The sequence below is a fragment of the Dermacentor andersoni genome, chromosome 3 (genome assembly GCF_023375885.2).
Source record: "Dermacentor andersoni chromosome 3, qqDerAnde1_hic_scaffold, whole genome shotgun sequence".
NCBI lineage: Eukaryota > Metazoa > Arthropoda > Arachnida > Ixodida > Ixodidae > Dermacentor > Dermacentor andersoni.
Genome location: NC_092816.1, coordinates 182,327,723 through 182,354,672, shown reverse-complemented (window position 1 = coordinate 182,354,672; position 26,950 = coordinate 182,327,723). Strand labels below are relative to the sequence as shown.

Here is a 26,950-nt window from a genome sequence, read left to right as displayed (position 1 = left end):
GCAGAATTACTCTATCACAGAACGCGAGTCCTTCGATCTCATCTGCGCCATCGATGGCAGGCACGTCTCACTCATTCCAGACCACCATGCAGTTTGCCTAGGTCCTTCGGCTATACGCTTGCAAGATTACACTTTTCCTGTATTCTAGAAACCTGGACGTCTTAACCAAGTGGTCAGCTGCTTCTCTCGATACCCATTTCAGCTCCCTGATGCAATAGAAGGTGACCCTGAAGCCTTCGTTGTCTCCGTTGCAGACGTCCTGCACACAGCTTCCGAACAGCACCCCAACTCATGTGTGCGGCTTATTATGGACAGCCTCAACTCTCCACACCCTGACCTTATGCTACACACGTTTCACCTTCACAACGACACCTTACACTGTTGCAACGCCCATCCTGACGGCGCTGAGCGCTTGCTTCTTGTGCCCGCGCATTTTCGCTCTGCTGTTTTGGGCCAGCTTCACGATGCACTGACCGACAGACACCTAGTCGTATCACGCGCATATGATGATATCCATAAACTCTTCGTTTGGCCTGGTCTCCACCGTTATGTGAGACAGTATGTTGTGGCTTGTGATCGCTTCCTGAGACGCAAGACACCTGCCCTACTGCCTACTAGCAGGCTTCAGCCCCTTGAAATCCCCCATGAATCATTTTTCCGGGTGACGCTCGACGTTATAGGGTCTTTACGCATGTCAACCACTGGCAATAGATGAATTGTAGTCGCTACTGACTACGCAACGCGCTGCTCTGTGACACGAGCACTTCCCACCAGCTGTGCCACTAATGTAACCAATTTCATTCTTCACGACGTCATCCTGTGCCACGGTGCTCCTCATCAATTAATCACAGACCGCGGCCGCTGCTTGGTGTCTAAGGTAGGGGATGACATTCTTCTTACCTGCTGGACCATTCACAAGTTCACCACAACAAAAAATCCACAGGCAAACGGCCCGGCTGGGTGCCTCAACCGCATCCTCACACATATGCTTGCTGTGTACGTGCTGAGGGCCACGGGGACTGCGACATAAACCTGCCTTTTGAGACCTTTGGCGACAACCATTCCCGTCCTGACACAGCCAGCTACTGACCTTTTTGTCTACTGTTTGACTGCGACTCACTGTTGCCCTTGGAAACCATACTCCATCTTCATGCTGGCGCATGCACTGCCTATGCTCGCTATGTTGTTGCCCGTGCTGACATTGCCCACCAGATTGCCCGTGATCGCTTAAGGCTTCACAGGCTAATCAAAAATTTCTTTATGACACCTCATTTGGAGCTGTGCAGCTTTTTCGCAAGGCAGATCCCACATTCAACCTTTACTACACGGAGATATTAGAACACTACGAATTGGAAACAAACCCTGCAAACAGAAATCCATTGCGACATATGGCAGACAACGTGGCCTGTTTCGAGTAGTGTAGAAGGGATCGACCAGCCCATGTGAGAGCGGCGGAACTGAACATGCACCTGAGTCTTCATAAAGCGAAAGATCAAAGGCTAAGATAAAGATGTCCTTCAGCCAAGAGTACGGGAAGCCACATTCCTTTCTCTCCTAATCCCCAACAGTGGCATAGAGCTGCCCCCTTCCTTAAAATAAAGGCTTTATTCATAATTATTAATAGCCGATACCGGGATATGAACTTCCCTTCAGGATCGCTCGTCTTGCTGTGGCTGCCGTTACGTCGCGTTACCTAAGCAAAAAGCTTTTGACGTTCTCTTGACCCTGACCGCGTGAAACGTAATGTCACTATTGTCTCCAATGAGATCGCTCTGCTAAATGCTAATTCTGCATCTGCCACAATCAGGAGTGAGATAGTCCACGTCTCGCGCCTTAAACCATGCCACTGTCGACCCAAGCCCTAATTTTCCCGGCTGAATGCTTTCACCACCGGCAGGTAATGTCACGGGTGATGATTCTGCGGTCAGTGCTTGGACGATGATGGCAAGGACGGTGTGGCTATCTGGTGTGCACGCGCTAGACCTACCAATGTAGAAGAGCTGTGCGCCTTCACTTGTACGTATATCTTCTGTATATAGATTCTCCTCGTAATAATATAGATACCAAAACAGTTTGGCAGTAAATAGAGTAATGGAATTTATCGGACGCCTTTGTAGCGGGGTTCACGTAAAGAGCTGTAGAAAGTGTTCGAACCTTAAAGGGGTTCCTATGTCAAAGTTGCACTAGTTGCTCTTCACACGAGTAAAGTGTCCACTGTCTTCTCCTGCGAGTCTGACCCTTTTGAGTGCTACCACACGTTCTCTTCGAGTTGACTGTGGTCTTTGTGTGAGCATGCGTGGGACGGGAGATTTCGAAGAAAGAAGTCCTCGCGACTGACTGAATTCTGGAGTATTTGAGGGCCTGTTCCGAGAAATCTACCTCTCCTGCATGCAGTCGGGGGCGACACATGAATCACTCGATAAATCAATCAATTAATCACTCCATCGGTTTATTCCAGAATCATTGTACACGGATAGGTCCAAAGAAAAAGGTGGCGATCTGGCACCTTGCCAGGATGTCATACCCTTATGCTTGCGAAAACCGTAGGTTCTAACAGCCCTGAAAGGAGTAATAACAAAAATGAACGCATCAACAGAAAATAAAAAGTGTTTGCTGGAATATTGCTGAAATTACACAACTTTGAGATATAGAGCGTGGTTGTAATTGATGTTCAGTTACATAAAAGAATTATGCATGAAACAAAAGCACCACAAAGAAATGAACTTTACTAACCTTCATTTTGCCACTCGATGGCCACGGTATGCATCGATTTTCTGATTTACATGTGTCTAATATACCACCAACTAAAATACTTCAGCACCAATCGCCTGCGGACATTGCATTCCAATTTTATTACTGAGGACAGTGTTGAGAGCACTATGAGAAATGATCAAAATATATTACGTTTACTCATAAGCTAAAATATCAATAGCCTGAAACTTCCTTGCTTGCGTGTGAGGGCATCAGTGAGAACAGAAGCTCACATTTTGAGTGATGCTGGCTACCCACTGCAGGTAGCAACATATTGTTACGATGGAGTGCGTTTACTTAAAGATGGATTGATGAAAAGGGGCCGCACCGACACAGAGCCGCTGCAATGACAAGCGCTCTTCGTTCTCTTCTTCCTCCGTTCTCCCTGTAGATTTCGCGTAACATTCCTCCTTTCAGAGACGAAGCCCGTTGGGAGAGTAACTGTTATGCCTAATCGGAGTCACGAACATGACAGCGTTTCAGGGGGGCGACGTGAACAAGCTGCGTCTTCTTAGACCGGTAGCCATTAGAAACGAGAAGAGCAATTGAATAGGTCACACCACTTAGGCGATTGGTGATGACGAAAGGCCCGGTGTAACGAGCCATAAACTTCTGGCACAGTCCGCGCTTGCGACGTGGTGTCCAAAGCCATACTATGTCCGCTTTATTGTACTACACATCCTTATGGCGTGAATCGTAGCTGATCTTGGAGCGGTCCTGGGATGGCAACGTACGGAGCTGAGCTCTGCGGCGTTCTTCCTCAGCGCGGCAGAGAGTCTGAGCAATAGGAGGAGTAATAGGTAGAATGAGGAGTAAAAGGTAGAATGGTATCAAGAAAGCTGCGGGGTGGTCTGACATAAAGAAGATAGAAAGGACTGTAGCCGGTAGTTTCATGTTTTGCAGTGTTCTAGGCGTATGTGATAAAAGGTAAGGTAGCATCCCAATTTTTGCGCCTGGAATCGACGTACATTGAAAGCATGTTGGTCAAAGTTCTGTTAGTGCGCTCGATGGGACCATTTGTATGCGGGTGATACGGGGTCGCGTGGCGAAACTGGCAAGCACAGAGACGCAACAGCTCTTCGACTACGTCGGGAACGAACTGCCGACGACGATCGCTCACAATAACACGAGGGGGCCCATGACGCAGTATAACAGAGGACAGGAGGAAGCTCGAAACAACAAGAGCCGTGGCCCTTGTCATCGCTGTGGCTTCAGCATAACGCGTCAGATGGTCGACGCAGACTATAATCCAACGGTTGTCTTTTGTTAGCGTGGCAATGGGTCGAGAAGGTCCACTCCAACCATTTCTAAAGGAGATGATGGTGGCGCCCCAGAATGAAGGAGTCCGACCGGAGCAGCATTACGGCGCTTGAATTGCTGGCACTTGTTACAACTGGCCACATATTTTTCTATATCCTGTCACATACTAGTCCAGTAGAATCGGCCTCGAATGCGGTGCTATGTTCTAGTGAAACCTAGGAGCCCAGTGGTCGAGTCATTGTGCATAGCACGGAGCACGTGGGTTCTCAAATTCTTAGAGACCACTAAGAGGAGGCGGGCGCCATTAGCCGCCTGATTCTTCTTGTAGAGCAGGCCATCTTGGATGACAACGCCATTTTTACCCCTTGGTTGAGCAGCTGAGTCGAAGAGGGCATCCAGGCTGCGGTCGTCTCGCTGCTCTTCCCGGAAAGTGGCAAGGTCTGGAAAAAAGAATGTCATCGATGGTGGCCAGAAACTAATCGAAATTGTCGGCGTCACATACACTTGTTGGTAGAGGGAGCCTCGAAAGACAGTCGGTATCCGCATGATGTCGGCCACTCTTGTAACGGACTGCAAAGTGAAATTCCTGCAAACGTAGCGCCCATCGAGCAACGCGGCCAGACCAGTCGCGGAGACCAACCAACCAAAATAGTGAATGGTGATCAGTAACGATCGTGAAGCGCCGCCCGTAGAGATATGGGCGGAACTTATAGACTACAAAGACGACAGCGAGACACTTTTGCTCAGTGACGGTGTAGTTCTGTTCGGCCTTGCTCAACGAACGGCTGGCTAAGGCAATGAGATGCTTGGCGTCACCAAAACGCTGGACGACGAGGACGGCGCCGAGGCCGATTACACGGTGTGCAATTTTGTTATGGCAGAGGCGTAAAAATGGCTAAGTACGGATCCGGAAGAGAGCAGGAACTTCTGTTGACGAAACGAGGAATCGAAATCTGCTGTCCAGGTGAAAGGGTTATTCTTGCGCAGCAATGAAGTCAGAGGGTAGGCAGTATCGGCAATGTTGGGCACAAAACGTCAGAAGTACGAGCAAAAACCCAAGAAGCTCCTCAGCTCGCGTTAGCATTGCTTCTGTTTAAAGTCGCCAACTGCAGCGACCTTCTGTGGGTCTGGCCGCACCCCCTGTTTGTCCACTAGACGTCCAAGTACTAGCGCCTCTCGATGGCCGAAGTGACATTTGTTTGAGTGAAGGGTAAGGGCAGCTTGTGCAAGACGTGTCAGAACAACGTCCACTCGATTGTTGTGCTCTGCAAAAGTGCGGCCAAAAATGACGACATCGTCTAAATAACATAAACAAACCTCCCATTCAGGTCGCGCAGAACCGTCTCCATAAACGTTTCAAATGTTCCAACCGCGTTGCACAAACCAAACGGCTTGACGTTGAATTCAAACAAGCCGTCTGGGATCACAAAAGCGGTTTTTTTGTCAGCTGAATGCACGGTTATCTGCCAGTAGCCCGATAGGGGGCCTACAGATGAAAAGTAGGATGCGGAATGAAGGCAGTCGATAACGTCATCGATCCAGGGAAGTGGATACACATCATTTTCGTCACAGAATTGAGACGCCGGTAGTCGACACAAAACCTCCAGGACCCACCTTTCTTTTTCACGAAGATGACCGGCGTAGCCCAAGGGCTAGAAGAATTTTCGCTGACGGCCTTGGCTAGCATGCCGTCTACCTGTTGAGCGATGATCTTGCGCTCTGACGCGGACACGCGGTGAGGCTGCTGCCTGATGGGATGCGCGGACCTCATTACGATTCTGTGGCGAGCCCGCGAAGTTGGAACGCGAACTTTGTTAGCGTTCTGCGCGAAATCAAATAATTACGCATGCTTGCTAAGGACTCTGACCAGGGCCTGACGCTTCTCTGAAGACAGTGACTTTTTGATATTTTTAATAAAGGCGACGAGTCTTGAGGGAAAGCATGGGCAGCCCCGTGCTCTCGGGATTCGTGTGACGTGTCATCAGTTAAAGCGCCTATGCTGAGGCTGGTATCCATTTCAAAAAAGGCAAGTCGCATAACGGTGGGTAGCGCAACATACTGGCACGCTAATTTTCACACTCACAGTGTAGTTGTTCTGCAGGCCACCGAGAGGATGCATCGATGTACGAGCACAATTTTCTTTACAACTATCGAAGGCACATGCTCAACAATTGCACCGAATGTATCGGCATCCACACCGCAAGCAGCAACACGAATCTTGTTATGACACCTGGTGACTGGCGGAGGCGTAGGGGCGTGTAGTTGATGATGACTGGCGACGACAGGTCCATTGGTCGCACCACCTGGTTCCCCGGCGGCGGTGACGTGAGACGTCGTTGTGGAGATGGAGACCTGCGCTGGCTTGAAGGCGGCGGCGTCAAGCTCCGCGCAGAGCTGGCGAGTCGCTGCGGTAATTCGCCTGGTGGTTTGTCCTGCTATCAGAGTCACAAGGCCAGCGTGTCCCGTCGCCGTGCTGAATGCTACGCCGATAAAAAGTTCGCGGTCGCTCATGGGACGGTTCTGACGTGCGACGGCGATGAGGACAAAATCTGGTGACATTAGCGTGAATACCGCATTGGAAGCAGGTGGGACGCTCACACGACGCACCGAAATTGTCTGTAGCAGGATAAATGGCACAGCTATCCCACTCTTGAGAAACCACAGGTGGTCTGGGTGAGTAACCGTCGTGGAACTGATAACATGGATGCGCGTTCATACTAGGGTTTGGCGCTCTTGAAGGAGAAGGGAAGTTGTAGGCGTCAACGGAAGCGGCGTTGATGGACGTCTTACGGAAGTCGCAGTGAGAAGAGGGCTCTCGAGCGCGCGGAGTCGAGACTGAAGCCACTTCACGTCGGTCAAGCTTGTCGCGCACCACTTGCCGAATAACTGACGCAAGGACACATGGGGCTGGGACCACGTCAACACTGGCGGCGTTAGTTACGTTGGCCAGGAGGCCGATCTTCGGTGTGATGCGCCGAGCTTTCAAGGCTTCAAATGTACGGCAGTGCCGAATGACGTCCCTTACGGAGTCCAGACTGTCTTTTCCGATGAAGAACTGGTACACGTCCTCGGCAATTCCTCTTGAAGGATGGCCAACTTTGTCCTGTTCTGTCATCTGAGGGTCCAGGGCCTTGCACAACTTCAGCACTTCCTCGATGTACGTCGTGCAGGTTTCGCCGGGAAGCTGGCTTCCTGCATTAGGGAGCCAGCTTGCATTAGGGTTTGCTCTGCACGCTTCTTTTTAGCTGCCGGATCTCCGAAGCACTTTCTGATTTAGCTTACGAACATTTCCCACGTCGTCATGCTTTCTTCGTGGTTTTGAAGCCACACAGACGTGGTTCCTTGAGGAAGAAGGTAACATTGCTAAGCTGGGCGGTGGCCTTGCAGCTATTGAACCTACTTGTGCGTTGGTAAAAGCTAAGCCATGCGTCCACGTCTTCCCCGGCTTTTCCGGTGAAAGTTCGTGGTTCGATGTAGAGCTGCCATGGGTAGCTGCAAGTAGGTGGAGGGTTGTCGCCGTCGGAAGCCATCTGTGGTGGCAGACCGGCAATTCAGTGGCTTCGGTGAAGCTCCACGGATTCTTCGGGGACGCCGTTGTTTTACCCTGCACCTCCACCAAAACTGTTACGATGGGGTGCGTTCATTTAAAGATGAATTGATGAAAAGGGCCCCGCCGACACGGAGCGACTGCAAAGACAAGCGCAATTTGTTCTCCTCTTCCTCCGTTCTCTCTGTAGGTTTAGCGTAACAACATGAAGCATGGAACGCAAGAGTAGCTTAAGAGGACCCCGTACAAGTTTGCATGGCCAGCTGAAGATTTGGCTTTAGTTTTCTCTCCTTCATCCATGGCCACCCACTTCCACTGCTCAAGTGCTCCCGAAGATGCACTACCCACCACGGCAGCTTGATGGCTATGGCTTAGCGTTGCTGAACTCATGGTCGCTGCTTCGAGCGGCCTCTCTTTTTCTCTGGGCTTTTCAAAAACACAGGTCAATCTTCTGGTTTCCATGAAATTAGGCAAATACCATGTACTTAAGGCGATCAATGATATTCTAAATAGCCAGCATGTATCTAGCTGTCTAAATTCATCTGGGGTTCTGCAAAGGGCTGTCAGATGAGGCAACGTATCCGTAAAAGGCAAGCAACTGCTTGTGATCAAAATGACGACGAGGACACGATGACGACCGCGTGATGGTGAAGATGACAGTGGAGACGATGGCTTGATCAGTACGACCGCGGCAGCGTAGACGACCGCAATGGTATTTTGAAGGTGCTAGTGAAGGCGCCAGCATGAGGGCGCCCCCGGAGCTATTTCCTCGAGCCACGCCCTGCTGGGCAGGTAACGAGCTACCTACGGCAGTCTCTGGTAGAGACCAACGATGATTCGTCTCACAAAGAACTGGGAAATATTTAACGTTCAGGTCTAATTTCTTGCTACTGCTTCTGCCTTAACGTGCCTAATCTAGGTGCTGTCTAGCTCTCTTTGCAATCATACGATCCCTACAGGTGGCGATGCTAACGTTGGCGGCATTATTGCTGAATTTTCGTGTCAGTGTCAAGGCGGTATTCTGCTAAAGGAATAAGTTAAAAGAGTTCCTGAACGCTACCATTACGAATTTAAACGCTGAGGGAAGCCTTACTCCGTGTTCAGAAAGAGCAGGAGTTCCAAGAACGTCTTTCTTGTTATTATTTGTTATACTTTTTCTGTGTATTTATGAAGCACAAGAAGACATCCTTACCACCGCATCAGGGTGTCACTTTGTACTCCCATTTGTTTCAACGACTTGTACCGCGTAACAAGTTGAGCAATTTTCGGACAAGCATCAAACCTCAGTCAGGCAGGTGCGCACCACGCATTGATTCTGTCAATACGAGGACTTTGCAGCTTCTTTGTATAAACTCTCTCGCTATTTCTCTGAGGTGGAAAGAGAAGGACTACAATCATGGGGCGAATAACAAGTCATTTCACCCTGACGTTTCCCTTTTCACGCCACATTACACATTTTCATCATCCCAAGCTATCAGCCAACTTGTTCTCTGTTACGTTCCAACATGATTGCTCGGTTGTCGTCCTTCTGAGCGTTAGTGGGCGCGAGCCATGGCAGCGGTTCGTCATCATGATCATCATCCATAACCCTATCATATCATCCATGTAGAAGGCGAACCCTGAAAGGTCACACTCCATATTGTTTGCGCTGTTGTAAACATGGAATACTTTATATCGTCAACATTGCCGTATACAATGTAAACATTCTTTCCACCGAGATTCCATAGACTTACCTATACGAGAGCGAATTCAGGTGAGCACGACTATGCAAAGAGCCGTTTCTCGGGTCTTTTTCATTGCTGTTTTTCCTGTGGACCATTGTAGAAGGTGCGTCGGCGCAAACTTGTGGCGTTGTACACAGAAAACTGTGCGAAGAATTTCAACGAAAGATTTTTCCACATAATATCACTCTTTATTAAATCTCTCAAAAATAGACGTAACGTGAACTCCGTGTCATGAGATTTCTTTCGCAACCCTAAGACGACCCGTTGATCATTTCTTTTTTTCTTAAATACAATAATATAACATTCATCCACGACCATGAACATGAAAGAACACTTTTCCATTGACATATTAATCTCAAAACGTAATACGTATAGATGAATACAGCATGACTCAACATCGTTGACTAAAGGGGCCCCAGGCGTATTCAGGCCACACAAATCAATGTGGAAACGCTCGGGCGTGTAACAGGCTTCAGATATCAGTCATCCTCCCTGCTCTAGATCACAAAGTGTCCCTGAATGCTTATCCTCAAAATTGATCTTAGCATTTCACTTCAACACAGCGCTTGCATAGCGCCTGCAGACAGACCTGTGGGAGTCTGTCCCATGCCTCCGTGGCAACAGTCTGATTTCACGCCTCTGGCTGCCGAGCGAGTCGACATTAGCAGGTGTAACAATTGAACACGAAAGCTACGGATACGTATCTCGCAAACTATTCGGCCCGTTTAGAACCAGAATTTTGGGAGATAGGAACATCGACTGCATGCGAAATCGAGGGCTTGGCACTAGCACCTCGAAGATCGCGTCGACCAGGTCTCTTAAAATGCAGAACATGCTTGGGGCCCCTTTAAGCCTGCTTTCACGGACAGCAAAAGGAAAGCGCTATACGATAGAGAAAAACGTTTAGGACATGCAGGGCTCCACCATTTGCCGCGAGCCGTAAGCAAATTACGCTCTTGCTACATACAGCAACGCAATAATAAGACTTTATATTCCGCCCACAATTGCAACTTCTGAAGTACACAGATCTTGGCTGCACCTGCGTATGTAAATTTATTTGTCTTGGGATGTACTTTTGGCTGATCGACAAGCATGGCCACCGAATCCACTATAGGTCGCATGTTTTGGTATTGTTGACGTTTGAAGATAAATAAATCAGGGTAAAGGAGACAAGTGGGTACTGATAAGGAACTGATATAGAAAGGTTGTCGGAGGTGCACTTAGTCACGTACGTATATGAACAATTATTCGCAATCTAAGGCTCAATAGCCTTAAAATTACAAAAATTAGTTAATTTATTTCTGGGGTTTTACGTGCCAAAACCACTTTCTGATTATGAGGCACGCTGTAGTGGAGGACTCCAGAAATTTAGACCACCTGGGGTTCTTTAATGTGCACCTAAATTTAAGTACACGGGCGTTTTCGCATTTCGCCCCCATCGAAATGCGGCCACTGTGGCCGGGATTCAATCCCACGACCTCGTGCTCAGCAGCCCAACACCATAGCCACTGACTAACTACGGAGGGTAAAATTAGAAAAATAATTGATTAGAAGAGTCACAAATATGCCAGCTTTACGGCTACTGTACCCGCAAGTTGTAGATCGTGACTCCTATAAACGGTTAAAATATTATGGATAGCAAAGTGATAGATTGTTCCATTGAAAAGTTTAGTCTACCCCCAGTAGTTATCTAACGGAATTACTGCAAAAGATAGGTAGGCTGATGTGTATTCCCAACCATCAAGAGACATGTTTACAATATTGCAAACTTGTTTGGTGATTGCTTGACTACCACTGAGCCATCTCCCGCACAAAAGTTCTTATTGGCGTCGATGGTGACAGGGTGGCACTAGCGCCATTACTCTTCAACGAGCAACTTCATAATTCAATATTTTCGCCCACTCTCATCGGTTGCATAGCTTCAACATGGAGTTCTACTTGGGACATTTGCAAAGAAGGGATACGATGTTTTGGCTAGGCCAGAACATTATCCCTTCAGTAAGTTTTGTTAATTTCATAGCGGTAGACATTGGATATTTATCTTCTCAATCCTTCTTTTCTACACGCATATCACCTATGAAACTCTGTGACGTTTTTAACAGCGATGTCCCTTTTGTGGATTATAAACTGCCTTGCTTAAAACATCGAAATTAAAGCAGAATGCAATAAATCACTGTTTTGTTGATGTTCTCACGTGACTGGCATTCGTTGAGTCTTTTTTATGCACGGTCATTTCAAGCTCAACATGTGCGCAATTGCCCTAATAGTTTCCTTTCTCGTGTATTATACGCAACCCAAATGTTGTCCCATATATATATATATACATGTAGGAAGTATTGATGTATTGCTCCGAATTCGGTGTTTCATAATTTGAGAGAAGTGCAGGTCCACATAAAAAAGCAAAACCAAATGTTCAATTTTGACGTCTTTGCCAGTGTCTGGACTTCATCATGAGTGTTATTGCGAGCAGCCAACTCTCAATTTAGACAGTTTCTCTCTAAGAGTACCGAAAAAAAAAAGCTAAGCTTAGGTAACTTAGGAACACAAACGCGCGTGCATTCAGTGGCATCCATAAGGGAGGGGCGCGAGACAGAAAAATCGACAGACGCAAAAAGAGTGATTCTCTTGTTTTTGTGTTTGAAGTTACGACATGGAAGCTTTTTCTTTGAAGTTGTTTGTTTTCGTGTTTGAAGTTCCGCGAACTGCATTGCATTGCATTCTTTGCACAGGTGATATCTTTTGTGTTTGCGGGAAAATGGTTTTTATGCAGTCTAGGCATGTATGCAAATAAATATATATAAATGAACTGAATCACATGATAAATGAAAAATTATATGGTAAAGTGAAGTAATAAACGTTGCAGATGGGCAAGAATATTATGTAATAAATGATGCGGAAATCTGCATATACCTTCATACATATGCCATATATTATATGTCATACTTAACAGTTCGTAGAGGCGTATTACAGGGAGGAAAAATATCCGTTGATGCAACAAAACTGTCGGCAATCTTGGAAATTTGTCCTTAGCCTACTTATGCATTCATGAATTCCCCTAGAAAGTGCGCCGAACTTGTGTATTAGAAATGACTCAAGTTTCTCCGTCTAAGTGAGTGGAGATTGCTGAACTATTATCGTGACCTTAAATTATTGACATTTGCCGCGCACACTGCATTGGACAAACTGAAACCCCTTTTAGGCTACGCTTTAATAATCACAAATCACATGTAAAATGTATGTCGCAGCTCACCCTTTTCAAACATGTGAACACGCTAGGCCATCCTGTGGAAAAATTACAGGCCACCATTTCGAAATCAAAACCTTCCACTGACTACGACAACGAATCGTGCGAGCCATATCTAATACACGTTCAGCACACATTCTAGGGAAATTACTGAAAGCATAGGTAGGCTGACGTGTATTGCCAACTAGTAAGAAACATGTTTCCAAGATTGCAGACTTGTTCGGTTTACTAATGAATGTTTTTTTTCCAGTCTGTATTATGCAATTACGAAAGGTTATAGCATGTTTATAAATCTATATGTATATTTCCGTAATCTTTGTTAGACCTTTTTCTCCCTTTTCTGTTATGTTGGTGTTCATTCAATTTGTCATACAATTCTTATTTATCTTTTAATTCCTTTTTTTTTCAGACACACTTAGACCTTGAATAAACACGAAACATACCACCTGTGCAGAAAATGCAACAGAGTGCAGCTCGCGGAGATGAGAGGTTAGTGGAAGTCACTGTATGGGTGTCATATACCCAGGTGGGTGTGTATATACCGCCTTCGTGGTCTCGCAAAAGCTGCAGTAACTTCGAAAAACAAGAGAAACACTCTTCTGGCACCAGCGACCCCTCGCAGACGCTATGCTCAAATGGGGCCCCTCGCCCCTACATTCCATTGGCTGCGTCTTTCGATCTTCTGGTTATTCTTCCGCAAACCTGCATCCTTTGTGGACGCCAATGAATGAACGCGTGTTTGTATCCATAAGCCACTTGCGCTTCGTTTTTTTTTCTTTGTTTGATTTTGATTTTCGTCACTCTTGGAGAGAAAATGCATAATTTTAGCTATACATGCTTGCAAGTGCAATCTTGATGAAGGCCCGATGCCGGCCGGAATGTCGACATAAATGTTTTCTTTTCGTTTTTCACATGCACCCGTGCTTCTTTCAATATATATATATATATATATATATATATATATAAATATATATATATATATATATATATTGAAGCTCTAAAGTGTGCTTCGCATTTCCCTACGTGGTACGTGCGTTCAATGTAGCTTGATGTAAAAATTTGGATGAGCACTCAGTTGTGTTCACCTAGGCGCTAAGTCCACTGACATCTGAGATCCAGACTGTTTGATTTTCTACAATGCAACTTTCTCGGCTGATTGACTGCAATCCAATAAGTGCGGCGCCGCACTTCCATAAAACACGTATGGTCGCAAGAAGTCAATGCTTTCTGTCTTTATCACTATGTATTGAATCATATTTCCGCGATTTAAACTATGACGCACGGAATAATAGAAGGAGCGGTGTTGCAGGTGGTCAGAGCCCTGCAAAAGCTGTCAACGGTTGCTCCGCCCGAGCACCTCCTATAAAACGCGGTATGGTCTGAATCTCGCCAAACTCCATCTGGCAACGCACTCGCGCCCGCTACCACGAAGAACGCCGTGATTGGTTAGTCGTTTAGGTGTTGCGCTGCTAAGCACGAGGTCTGAGGGATCAAAGCACGGCCACAGCATCGGCATCTTAATGGAGGCGAAATGCAAAAACACCCGTGTAGCTCAATTTACGTGCACGGTAAAGAACCCCAGGTTGGTTGGTTGGCTGAACCTCAGGAGGTCAAAATTAATGCGGAGTCTCGAACTACGGCGTAACTTATCATCAGGTTTTCGCACGTAAAACTCCATAACATTTTTTTACCACAAGGAACTTGGCATGCTGCGCATGATTCATTCTCTGTCGACCCAGACGGTTCACCATACACTCTACAAACCTACAGCCCGAAGGAATTTTAGGAGGAGCCGCAGAACCTCTCCCCTAAAAATCATGTGTCCACATCACTGTCGTTTGAGCACCGTATAACTTTAAGTGACATCAACCATTATATCTTGGAGTGCCTTGCATTTGTCGGAGAATGTAATGTAATAATATACGGAAAAAAGCGCAGGATGGGGACCCACCCTCAAACGCATGTGACGCCGAATCATAACTCTGCATCATTTTGAGTTTCGGTACGTATCGTCTTTGCGCCACCCTATCTGTGTCTGAATTTGTTAAAACCAAGAATGGAGGTATATTCAGCCGGCGACTTTCAACGCCAAAGCAATGCATGTTGGCACTCTCATATTTCGGTTTTCAGCCACATACGCTGTAGCATGTAGCGAAATTTTTGTTTCAATATTTGACTAAAGCAACCATTCCAATCTCTATTTCAAAGGCACCCGACAAACCACTTTTCCGTGGTTTTTATTCAATGTGCCTGCGTTACTTCATGATTTTTTTCTTGCTTTCCATAGAAATCTCGCGGCAAACGACGCAAAACTGCTTCGTCTGCATTTTTTAGGCGACGTCTTGAACGTCTGTAAAATGATATCATTACCGTTATCGCTGTTTGCCCGCAGGCATCGTTAGTGGCCTGTATTTCACGCACTCTGAACACATGTGCACTTGTACAGCGCCCTAATGAACCCAATTACCCTATTGTGCTCAGAGCTTCGATTAGGCGCGCAAAACGACTGGTTAGAGAACAGTATTTAGAGCTTTCCTAAACTTAAAGAGCGTAGAACACAATATTGTTCGTATGACCGCCAGAAACGAGTTAGCTGCAGAATAGTTTGTAGGCACCATTGCTCAAAACTGTCCGGCATGTCCCGGCATAAGCGATATATCTGCTAGCCCTTGGTCAGTATCTGGGCTTCTTGGCTACCACTATGCTGACGTCATGTGCATTCAAGTCGAGCCTAGCTAAAGTTCGTGCGCGATGTGGGCTTGCATGAATTTATACTGCATTTATTTTTTTTATTAGGAACTATGCACATACCTGGTCAATGTACTAAAATGTCTGTCTGACGTAGTTAAATATGAAAAAAAAAGATATGTTATGATTGCGTCTGCAACTCACTGCCGTATTTCTTGGAACACCAAATGCTACGGAAGTACTATTGAAATCCCTTTATCTGCCGTAATGCAGCGAACGATGATCAGGGACATATTCTGGTCACATCGCAGCGTTTACAAATGCCTACTTGCTACGTTTAGCCGCCAGTTTACTCGTCTGTTTGGCTGTTACGAATTACACGTTTTTTTTCGGTGTTGAATGCAATCAAACCAGACGTACATTCTAACCTAGCTTCATGTCGAATACAAAATATATGACAAATTATTCAATGGCATTCTTCAGAAAACGGCAGGACGCAGTTGTTATTACGTAAACAATAATAACCCTTCACCTACAATAGCAGATTCGGCCACCACGGAACAGCGCTGGTCTCAGGTCCGATACCTAGGTGACGGCGCAGATTGTCTATGGGAGGTACCAAGATGGGTCTCATCATAGTATTGTGTTAAACTCATTCGAACGCATCTTTTCATTAAGTGCCAACAAATTAAAGGTGCATGCGTCGTCAGCGAACAGCACGCCATCAATCTTTCTTCTAAATGGTAGTCCTACTCAGCATCATCGTATGTGGCCATTGCCCAGTCGTACCACTCAGTCGACTTATTTCTTTAGATGCTGAGCTAGGTCATTAACAAAATTTCGTTCGATATGTTCGCGCAAATTACATAAACGGTGCTGTAAAGCATGTGCGTTTCCTCTACCGCCGTCTGTGGTACAGAATGCACGCCATGTACAATGCTGCAATGCGTGTAGGGACGATGGCATGAGTTCTTTACGTAAGTTTCTGCCAGTCAGCCGTACGCACTATACATCTGTAATCACCCTGTGTCCTTAGGAAGGGGCTTTGGTCCGATGATCACTGGGTCATATTTTATGTAGATATAGGTGCCGGTAAATGATATATATAAATATATATATGTGTGTGAGTGTGTGTGTGTGTGTGTACATATACGTTTGATCTCTGTTATATATATTTATACGCGTAATATCTGAATATAGCTCATGGTTACACGCTTGTTCTGTGCAGCATTTGCTATAGAAATATTAGGTCACTGATTATGCACTGTGCCAAGGTTGTTTGTCTACAGCATACCTGCCAAGAGCAATAACAACTCCACTCCACACTCAGTCCATATAAATATCACCACCTGGAAAGGTTTTTAAGCAGTGTACTCAATAAATTCATAATGCTCGTTTTTGGACTGCGAAAGAGGTGCTGGAAATATTTGCTCCGATTACATTGACCATACTTTCCGAAACAACTAAAAATGTTTTGTTTTGCCTATGATATCCTTACCCCCGCGGTGTGCAAGTATGACGTATGATGTTCATCGAACATTTCGAACCAAATAGAACCGCAACAAAGGAAAGCTAACATATGTACCAGGAATCTGCGTCATGACTAGCAATGAAATCCAGTGACCGTTACTCTGTCAGTCATTTTGGGGTTCCATTTTTCTCGAACAGTGTAAGGCGGCAGCTAGTCACACAACGCCAAAATTTATCAAATAAGGTATTACGACAATATACACATGAAATCTGCATACAAAAGTAGCAGGGTGTTTCTTGTTTTTCAGCCTCCGGTAACATGATAAGGTGGAAGCTTGGGCGAGTTGGTGATGCAATATCGACATGTTTGCACAGCACAAAAGACGAGGACTGAAGGAAGAACACGACACAGGTGCCATCACCGGCCGAACAACTGAATTCCTCTGGCAGCACACACTCATCCAGCTTCGGGCCATCACCACCAAGAAGTCCCCTACACCAAGCAACCCAGTCCACACACCATGTGATGGGCGTATTTCCGAAGGAGTACAACAGGTGTTAAGCTTGGGCCCTAAGTTTGCAGTGGAACCTCAGATGTCACCACTGGAACTGCTCACTCTTGTTCGGCAAGTAGTCAAGCGAGCCCCTGAGGCTGAGACCGAACGTTGTGTTTCTGAAGGCGTACATGTTTTGTCGCAATCTAATGCCCTCCGCAAAAGCTTGCCTGTCAAAAGCGTCGCACCGTTCTTTAGAGAGCATTCCCGTTCGCTGCTAACTGCTGACAAGGAAAGAGGTATTGTTGTTTTACCAAATGACGTGTTTGGCTCAAAGGCCCACGAGGCTATTAGTTCTGTGTTTAAAAGCCGTGACGACATATTGCTTTTCAAAGTAAGAACGGATACGAAAAAAACTTTGTCAAGCACTGAGTCTAACTCGGTTAGCCAGTTCTATTGACAAAAACAAAAAGCGTAGCTTGGATTTGTTTTTCACTGTCAAAACCCACAAGGTTGACTGGCCGCTACGAGTCATTATCTCCGAGAAGGGGACTTGGCAGAAACGGGTTGCTTTATTTTTACAGGAGAAACTTAACCTGCTAACAATTGACGACCCTTTTTTCGTAAAAGACTAATGATTTAATTGCGCATACGTAATGAAAAGAGCCTCAACGCCTGCTCCATTGGCATCAAAGACCTGTACCACCTGACACGCTGCTACAGTGCTTTGAGGACTGTATTGACAACTACGGCTCAGTTGCGTTCCAGAATGATTCTGCTGCTTCGGTAAGTGGATTCCTTGAGCTGCTTGGATTATATTTAAGGTCAACGTTTGCCTCATGGCATCAACACTTTTACATTTAAAAAAGCGGTGTGTGCATTGGTTCACGCATAGCGCCAATCTTAAGCGATATTTTTCTCGCTTACTGTGACCGAATTATTGCTAGCCGCGTTGATAACACCCTAGTTGTAAAGGCTTTCCGTTTTGTGGATGACTTCTTGTTACTTTTTGCGTGTGAAGGTCAAGGTTTTGAGCATGCTGTTTCAGATGCACTTTGCCTATTCAGCGAGTGTTTGTCGCCACTTGTCCTGACGCATGAACTACCGTTAGATGACTCGTTAAGGTTTTTAGATTTGCGACTTAGTATCTCTAGAGATCACTTGTGCTGGATCTACGAGCCCAGAGAGAACAAGCCACTTTTGTCTTATCTATCGGCCCATTCTAAGCTGGCTAAACGGGGCATTCTAAATGTTTACTTCACAAATGCCCTAAACAAGTCTTGCTTCCACTCTATAACGCGCAGTCTCCAAGCGCAGGCCTCACGCCTAGTATATGCTGGGTACCCCGAACTTTTGTTAATTTCTGCCTGAGAAAATATCTTACAAAGCATCAATTCAGAGCGCTGCCAGAGACAATAAGACAGTAGCGGTGCTCCCTTACTTGCACAAGATTTCGCACAGCTTGAAAAAGATAGACAGTAAAGTAGATGTTAAAGTTGTTTTTTCTGCCCCGGAAAAATTATCAGTACTCTGGAGGCGTGCGAATGCTCATGCCACACGACGAAATCTTTGCAATACTAACCATAGGAAGCGGTTTGGAGCATGCGCCCGGGGTGTGGTTTACGCGATTCCCTTGGCTTGCGGAAGGAAATACATTGGCCAAATAGGCAGTTGTTTAAATGAGCGATTGAAAGAGCATTTTTACAATGTTTATACCGCCGTGCAAGGTCATCTTGGCATTCACTGCAGAGACTGCCATTGTGACCATGAATTTCAAAACTGCGTCATAATTTCCAAACACCGAGAACAGCTTACACGTGAAATCCCAGAGGCTGGCAAGACACAGCAGGTGGGCGACCTTTGCATCGGCAGGCCGTCTATTGCCCTCACAAAAATAAAATCAGGTATCTGGCCGTAATGCAATAGCGGTTTATGTGTGACGTAATGCAAAAGTTGTTTCTTCATTACTTTTGTTCATGTATATAGTTGTGGCGATTTCGCAAATAAAGATCAGTGGAAGTCAGCGCCTGTGTTGTGTTCTTCCTTTAGTCCTCGTCTTTCGCGTTGTTAAAACATTCCTGTAACATGTCAAACGAGAGAGGCATTCGAGTGGGTCTGTTATGCAAGTATTAATTGTGCCATATGTGTACAGCAAGCAGTTATAGGTTGTTTTGTGGAGGACAGCTTAGATTCACTTCTTCCCAAGAGTGCAAACTTAGAGGCAAAGCATATTTTTTACAGGTTATATTGCTGCTTTGCAGCATAATTGTCCCGAAAATTTCACAGAACGATAAATGCTAGCAGTGTTATGAAAAACAATTCGCATCGGGACTGCAATATTCCAAAACCTACTGACAAGGATAGCAGAAACCTATTTAGTAAACGGTAAACGCACTTTTTCTGCTGTGCTGCAACCTCCCGAAAAGTACGCACAGCAAAAGTTCCGATACAAATAAGCGCTCTCCAGGTTTCGGTCACCTGTTCGGGTTACGATTTAGTCAATCGAAGTTGAAATCATCAAATGTTAACGAAACCTGTGCTAGTCGAAACTACGAGAAATATGCTTGAATTTTACAGCAAAGTTATTTTTGTTTTAATCATCCGGGCATTTCGGCGGGTTTTCTGCAATTCGAATACATTTCTGTGTGGTAGCTTTTGGAAAAAAACGCTTGTTACATTTTTTCACCAGGAAATGCAAATTATTGAGGTGGGGAGTTCAAGTAAAACTGGCTACAAAGCGGTCAAAAAACTTGGCCAAATACAGCGGTAGGGTTTGGTACAACTGACAAGTTCCGAGCATTCGGAGTAAACAATATGGGCCAAATAGCAAACCCTGGTGAGAAACTTTTGGGATTTTTAGACAAGATAATAACGACACGGCAGCCGTCTCTCGAAAGGTGCTGTCGATAGTCATGTATCGTCGACTAATCTTGTCACGTCATCTGCAGAAAAAGAAATCAACGCAGCTCTCGCAATTACGTAGAGTGCTAAAGATGTAACCTTACTGATTTTTTGTCAACCTCACATGAAAGTGCTATAAAAAATAAATATTTAATTACATATGCTGGGAAGCCTATACGCATGTACAACAATGTTAGGTAAACGAACAATTCATGCGACATGTGTCACACTCTGCCTGCTTGCAAAGTCTAATGTGTCCAATTACCAATTTCGGGTCTGCTGCAGCGGTTCGCAGTTCTGACAGTAAGAAAATAGTCCACACACAGCTAGCTCATCGTTTCTGTCGAATACAATTGTGCGTGACCAGGTGTACTCTTCGAAGAGTACCACATAGAACACACGGGCATGTGGAAAACATCACTTCCAGCTCGGATGACCGCACAACGCAGCGGGATGCGAAAATGTTGAAGAATAATATTTTTAAAAAGCAGTGTCGTTGCTACTGTTGTCCGCACTTCAGACAGCATTCGTGGAGCAGCGTGCTCATAACGTTTCTACTAAACGACCACACTGCTGTGCTTCAGCAACAACAGTCGTCTATGTCACAAACGGGACAGCGTGTATCGAGTGCATGTTGTAGACAGGTGATGGCGCCGGTGTTCCCCTGAACAACACGCACAGCTAGAAAGATAATACCGAAAGCTCTCAGCAAGCAAACGAACGCGTGAAGCCTTTGTCGCTGTCGGCGAGAAAGTTTCGTTTCTATAAATGTCAGCACGGGGTCGTGTTCCTGTACGCGGAACATACACAGGGACAACAGCACGATGTGGCGGCCATCGTTATCGAAATCGACGAGGTCCTTGTTCTTTCAATTTAACAACTGAAGCATAATGAGAACTGTGTGACACGGTGTCATTTATCACAAATGAGCTCGTCACCTCTTGCGTTCGGTGCCTCTCGTGATACCACGTGCAGACGAAACGAAATAAATTCGGCAACGTGCGCGGCACATCTCAGCCTGCTCGAAAACGCGATCTCAAAGGCAGCTGCAAAATGATTTCGCAATAAATAAATCGACTCGGTCTAGGTTCCGAAATTCTGATCGCGGTCTGGACGCGATGACAAATTATCTTTTAAGCTATTATTACGCAAGCCATCACGTAAGTGACTATTAATAGGATTCAGCTATTTCGCCTTCAAGTTTGACACAATGCAAAACGCAATGATTTCTATTGAGCTTTAAGGGTTCTTACAGAACTGATCAGATGACTCTTAAATATGCTATGTGGCGAATAATATCTTTTTTTTTATTTCGTGCTTTGGATAACATAGCCGACTAATGCGCTAGGAACCAGCGATACCTTGTAGAAAGGATAAATGCCGCAAGAAGCGCAATCCTTACTATAGCATTAGAGCTGTGAAAGTCAAAGCGTACTTTGAAGCATTCAGTTAGCCTTTTACGAAACGCACATAATTCCGCCTAATTATATTTCGCGCAGTCGTGAACCACTCACTGTGATGAGCACGGTTCCTTAAATGTGATTGCTCATTCATTACTCAGAAATGAGTGCTCAGCTTTGCTTAGTATGCATTCCTGTCATAGCGAAAAAGAAAAGTTAAAATATTTGAAAGGTGGACTGCATGTGAAACATTTTGATACGATATACCAGCGCCCATCATATACAAGCTTGATTTATAAATTGAAGCGTTATGTTCAAAAAGAAAAGTTGTTTTCCGATTTTTTCTGCATATTTTAATACAAATTGCTCATACTAATTGCATCGTATTTTTTTTTTTTATTTCGGCCTCGAACGCTGAATTCTAACCATTCCTGAACCAGGAAAGAACGGGAAGCGGCAATTACTACTGAAACTCATGTCAGCATATCAGATTTTCAAAGTGCCTTCTTTATGAGATTAAGCTATGGGCGCTCGTTCAGCGATTTGTTTGAAGGGCGGAGAATGGAACTGGTTTTGTGGCCTCTGAGAATGACATTAACGGGACATATAAGGTGCTCCTTTGGATATCTGAGCATTTTCTGTCGTCCAGAAGCCTTATTATGCGCAAAATAAATTGCCTGCACAGCGCCACACATGATGGAGGCTAAACATGAGCTCAGCTGTCTATTTGTGGTGAGCTGAACTTGCGACGTAGGTGGTAGAGCGTCGAGTGTCTTGAACAAACTATCAGTTGGCGTGTCGTTAAAGTTGATAGTTCTATTAATAGAGGACTAACACCGATGCAGGAAACGCGCTTTCTGAAATGCAAACGGAACAGCACAAGAAAGTGCTGCACTGTCACCTTGTATGCATTATGAGTCATTAGGAGGCGCCGATTAAGGCTGGTATGTAAACAAAAAAAAACTAAATTAAAATAAAGTAGCGACGGTGATTCACGGAGATAATCATATGGACGATATCGCTGGAAGCAAGCATGATTAAACTCAAGCACGCTTTAGCGCAAGTCACAACATAGGAACGTTGCTGTGGTTCACGTAAATATACAAAAAGCGTGCCGCAACTATCAATGCCTCTAAATGCATAGAGAACTTAACCGTAACACATTTGGAAGATAAGTTCTGCGGAAGCCCGCAAGGTGGAGAACGCTTCAGGAAAGGGAAAATTGTCATCCCACTTTGGAACGAGGTCACCATCCACAAAGATTCATTACGTACTTTCCGCGAAATTGTTTACCATTATGGACTAGGCAGGAGGACATTTCCACCCCCTCACCCCAAATCGAACAAACCTCAGGCTACCACTCTCAGATTCCTGCAAACCCGTTCGTATCCCACTCCTCGGTCCCTTAACAAAATAGATCCTGAACACTCACAGTCTGGCGGTGCCCCAAATGTGGTCATGACTCTTGCTCTTTTGACCATATGCTCTGGCAGGGCCCAGCCCTTAACGCCTCTCCGCCCATTACGAAAGAACATGGCAGGAATCTCTCAAGAGCAGCAATCTCCGCATTCAACTCCAGGCTCTCCCGAGGGCCCACGACATTGCGGCGGGACTTGATCTCCTGGTCCCATTGTGGGCGGAGCCACCGACTTGATCTTCGGGAGCCTTCGGTTTTGGCTCCCCAAGATCTCAGTCCGTCAGGACTCAAATAAAGTTCTTGTCATGTGATGTCCACCGACTGTAACGTGAAGCTACACAGAATGCATATACCAATTACTCAAAAAAAAAAGCTTCGTAGTAGAGGAAAATATCGTCTGCGCGCAGGTCTTGAACGCAAGGCGAGCGTCTTTTGGAGCGGTTGCTCTACCGAGTCAGTTAACCAGAGGAATCGGAGACCGCACAGCGAGGCCAAATAATCGACAACTCGGCACATTATATGGTAAACCAGTTCCGCGGAAATCTGATTTTTTTTCAGCTACGAAGCTTTGTTTCTGAGGCGTATGCGACTGCTATAGAAGAGGGTATTTTTTATAAATAAAAATGGTTGCACAGCGGCAGGTAAAATTTGAGGCATGCCCCAAAACAACAGCGCAATTTAGGTAACAGCGCGACTTCCGCCTCCTATCAGGATGCAAGAAGAATTCCTGCAAACCCGCACACATGGTATAAAGTCGAAACAAATATTCGAATCAAGTTAATGGGATCGCGAGCGTAGATAGGCTACATGCGGAATTTTTATCTGCAACTTCAACTCAATACGTTTGTTTTTATGAAACGTCAAAGTGAGGAAGAAAGATGTTTGCAGACAGCGTGGGGGCACATAGAATAGTTCATTCGTTACACCATGTAAAGTCAGCATTTCCATAACAAGAACATGCGATGCTGACAACAATAACGACAACAGCAACAACAACAACAACAACAGCAAGAAACGCTCTAAAAGGAGGTTCTTTGGCACGATATCGTTATCGTGTGACGGCTCGTAATGTGCCGCAAAACATGTATCTCCTAGAACAGTTGCAACTACGCCTGCAAGGTCGACCATTACGGCTGGACACCTCGATAAAGAATAATTTACTTGTGCGGGCGGCGGCTTGATATAGCTGAATTGGAAGAGTGGCAGATGTTCCTCTATCACAGACGCTGTGCCCTGTATTTGACACCTTAAGCTATGGAAGGTGCCGCCGGGTTTACTAAAGCAAAGAAATGCACGATATGCTGCTGCCCAATTTTCGTACGACTTATTTTCTCAGCTTTTCCATAACAGTTTGTGGCACTGACAGTCCTGCCCGACTTCACGTGTGATGGTAACACGACGGAGCTGAAACTCCTACGCATGCTATTCGAGAGTAGCTACACAGCCCGCTGAAATAAGATTAAAGGAGTTTTGCGATATTTTCTCCTGAACAACTACTAATATCATCGATATAGCGTCAAAGTGAATGTATCCATACATTAACCAAACGAAGCAACGACATTTATTTCTCGTCGCTACCAACACTTAGCTGGTTCAATACACGGAACGCTTTAGGATATGTGGCTAACGCGTATTTAGTCTTATTGAGGTGTTAATGTGATATCACAGACCGATCGCTGATCGCATAAACACTGAATGCTGCCTCTCAGCTTCAGTTCATGTCGCACACGAGATGATTTGGCAACAGCGGGTCGTTTTCACTCCGAAGACACAAAAATATATTCCTTCTTTTCTTGTACTTTGCAGTTGCCCTTCGTGTGCTGCTTTGGCAGACTGCTAGTCGAAAGAGAACAAGCAATGACACGTGGCTTGGCATTCATTTGTATCACTACTCCTTCCGTGAGCCATCTCTCGAGGATTGCTGAAGCTTTTTCCATAGTGGTGCTTCCGATGGTGAACCCTATTCCGCATTAAACAAGTTTTGGTAATTTAAGAGCATATAAATTTGGAGCACGAGATTAGTTACTCAAACGTTAAGAACTTTTACATCGCAGTACCTGGTGTAGGACTTATGGCAATATGTGTCGTGCAAACTAGTTCCAACTGTCGAGAAAAATTGACGGCAATTTTTGTAATCAACAGTGTTCTGCGATTGCTTATATCACGCTGATAACTCAAGTGCAGCGCCCGTTTCGTCGCTTTCTTTTGTTTGTTTCAAATAAAAAATTATGCGAATGAACTTTCGAGCAGCTTACGGAGAGCAGCGTTTTCACAGGTACCACTGCGCTTGAAACTGCCTCGAGCAGCCCTCAGATCTACTACTAGGAATAAATTAAACATTAATGTGGGTACACACACAGAACTTGCCCGAATGCGGACGATGCGAAAAGCGAGTGATCGTACAGGAAGTGCTTACTCGTTAAGCCGAGGCTACGATCCTTTACACTGCTAATAGCATTTGTAGAAGGTCGACCCGAACGTAGAGCTTCTTCAGGTAAACATTGCAAGGTCAATGTTCTTCGGCAGAGAGGTCCTAACACTGTCTTGAACGCCGCACCACCCACTATAATTGAGGAACATTTTTCCGACTTCAAGTTATCCCCATCGCGCACACATGTGAAGTGCTAAATTGTGACTTTCGACTCAGGCAACTTAGTGCTGCCTTTGGTGTCATCTTCAAGCACGCAATTTTCAGTCTAAGCGATACCGCTCTGAGGCATGCTGGAGAAAGAGAACAGCATCCTGAATGTGCGCCATCAGCCATGAGGAGGGCTTATCAGTCGACAGGCTTCAGCGAAAACACACTGGTTCCCAATGAGCCTTCAGGTTTCGTTTTCTTTTTGTTTTCACTGATGCGCACTCAACTGTCACTATGCGCAGGAAGCAGTACCAGGCCCCCAGAATCACAACAAAATACCTTACGCCGCTATCGAGAAACCCAATGCTCTCCAGAATTGTGATATCTAATTACCCCGCATTACATATGGGACGATGCGACGTGTTAGATAGGATTCCACGTACTTCATACAGGGTTATCGGATATTGGAGTTATGGAGGCATATGGAATTTTTTTTATGTAAGCGTACGTAGTTGCGACTGCTATGCCGTTATCGCCTTCTCTGCAATCTTTTGAGAAAGGTTACGTAAGCGCGCGAGTCATGGATACCCCTTACATAAGGGAACAGGTTGTGAATACGGGCCTGGTGGTTCAATGCTAGAGTGCAGGAATTAACAAAGTCATGGTGCGATATCGGCCGAAAGGGAGGGTTTCACAACTTTTACACTTTCCATCGACAAACGAATCTTTCGTCTGTAAGTCTACTCACTACTGCATTTCTCACATTGCAGTATTTCAGACCGGAAACGACCTTCATTTGCGACACTACACCGCCAGTCTTCATTCACACTTGTCCAGGCAGACACGTCAGGTGATGTTGATGTACAACTAGGGATGGGAGTTTGTTAGCCATGCTCCGTAAGCGCGATGGTCCTGCCCAGTTTTTTTCACACAAAAGCAAACATTAATAGACCTGCTGCACTTGGACAAATTATTTTAAAACACTGCGACGTCGCAGCTTAGGCGTCGTTGGTCGCACGTCGGTGACAAGTTGCCACGAGCTCTCGGTGCCACAACATTTCGATGCAAGAGCTTTCCGATGGCGCCTTGGCTTTGCCGGTCAGCTTGCAGCTGTTCCCCGGGACAGCCACGAGACCTCCAACGGCTGTCCGACAGCAGCAGGGCGAGGTAGAAGGTGCGCGACAGCTTCCACTGTGCCCGGTTCTGGACATTAACGCTTTTCCTCTTTGCTCACACAGTGAATGCCCTGCGAAGAGAACAAAATAACAGAAGCCCTTACGCAAAGGTACCGAATCGCCAGCAACAACAAACGTGACAAAAAAAAAACGTATCGTACACAAATAACGTCAAGGGAACACACATTGTCGTAACCGTGTCGCACCTGTACATTGAATAAAGTGGGAGTTGCACTGCATCCACAGTGCATTAAAGCTCGTGTCAGTTGACCTCATCCTCGATAGAGAAAGCAGCTGCGCA

General features: G+C 45.6%; 1 protein-coding gene across 1 annotated transcript in view; it reads right to left on the bottom strand.

Annotated features, from left to right (window-relative positions):
* Window positions 1-23,790: 23,790 nt before the first annotated feature.
* LOC126524274 (uncharacterized) overlaps window positions 23,791-26,950 on the bottom strand; it is a 243,604-nt gene continuing 240,444 nt past the window's right edge. Inside the window, exon 4 of the mRNA XM_050172601.3 lies at window positions 23,791-26,720. Within this exon, the coding sequence (XP_050028558.2) occupies window positions 26,705-26,720 (16 nt within the window). The 3' untranslated portion in view covers window positions 23,791-26,704. The remainder of the gene's footprint in view (window positions 26,721-26,950) is intronic.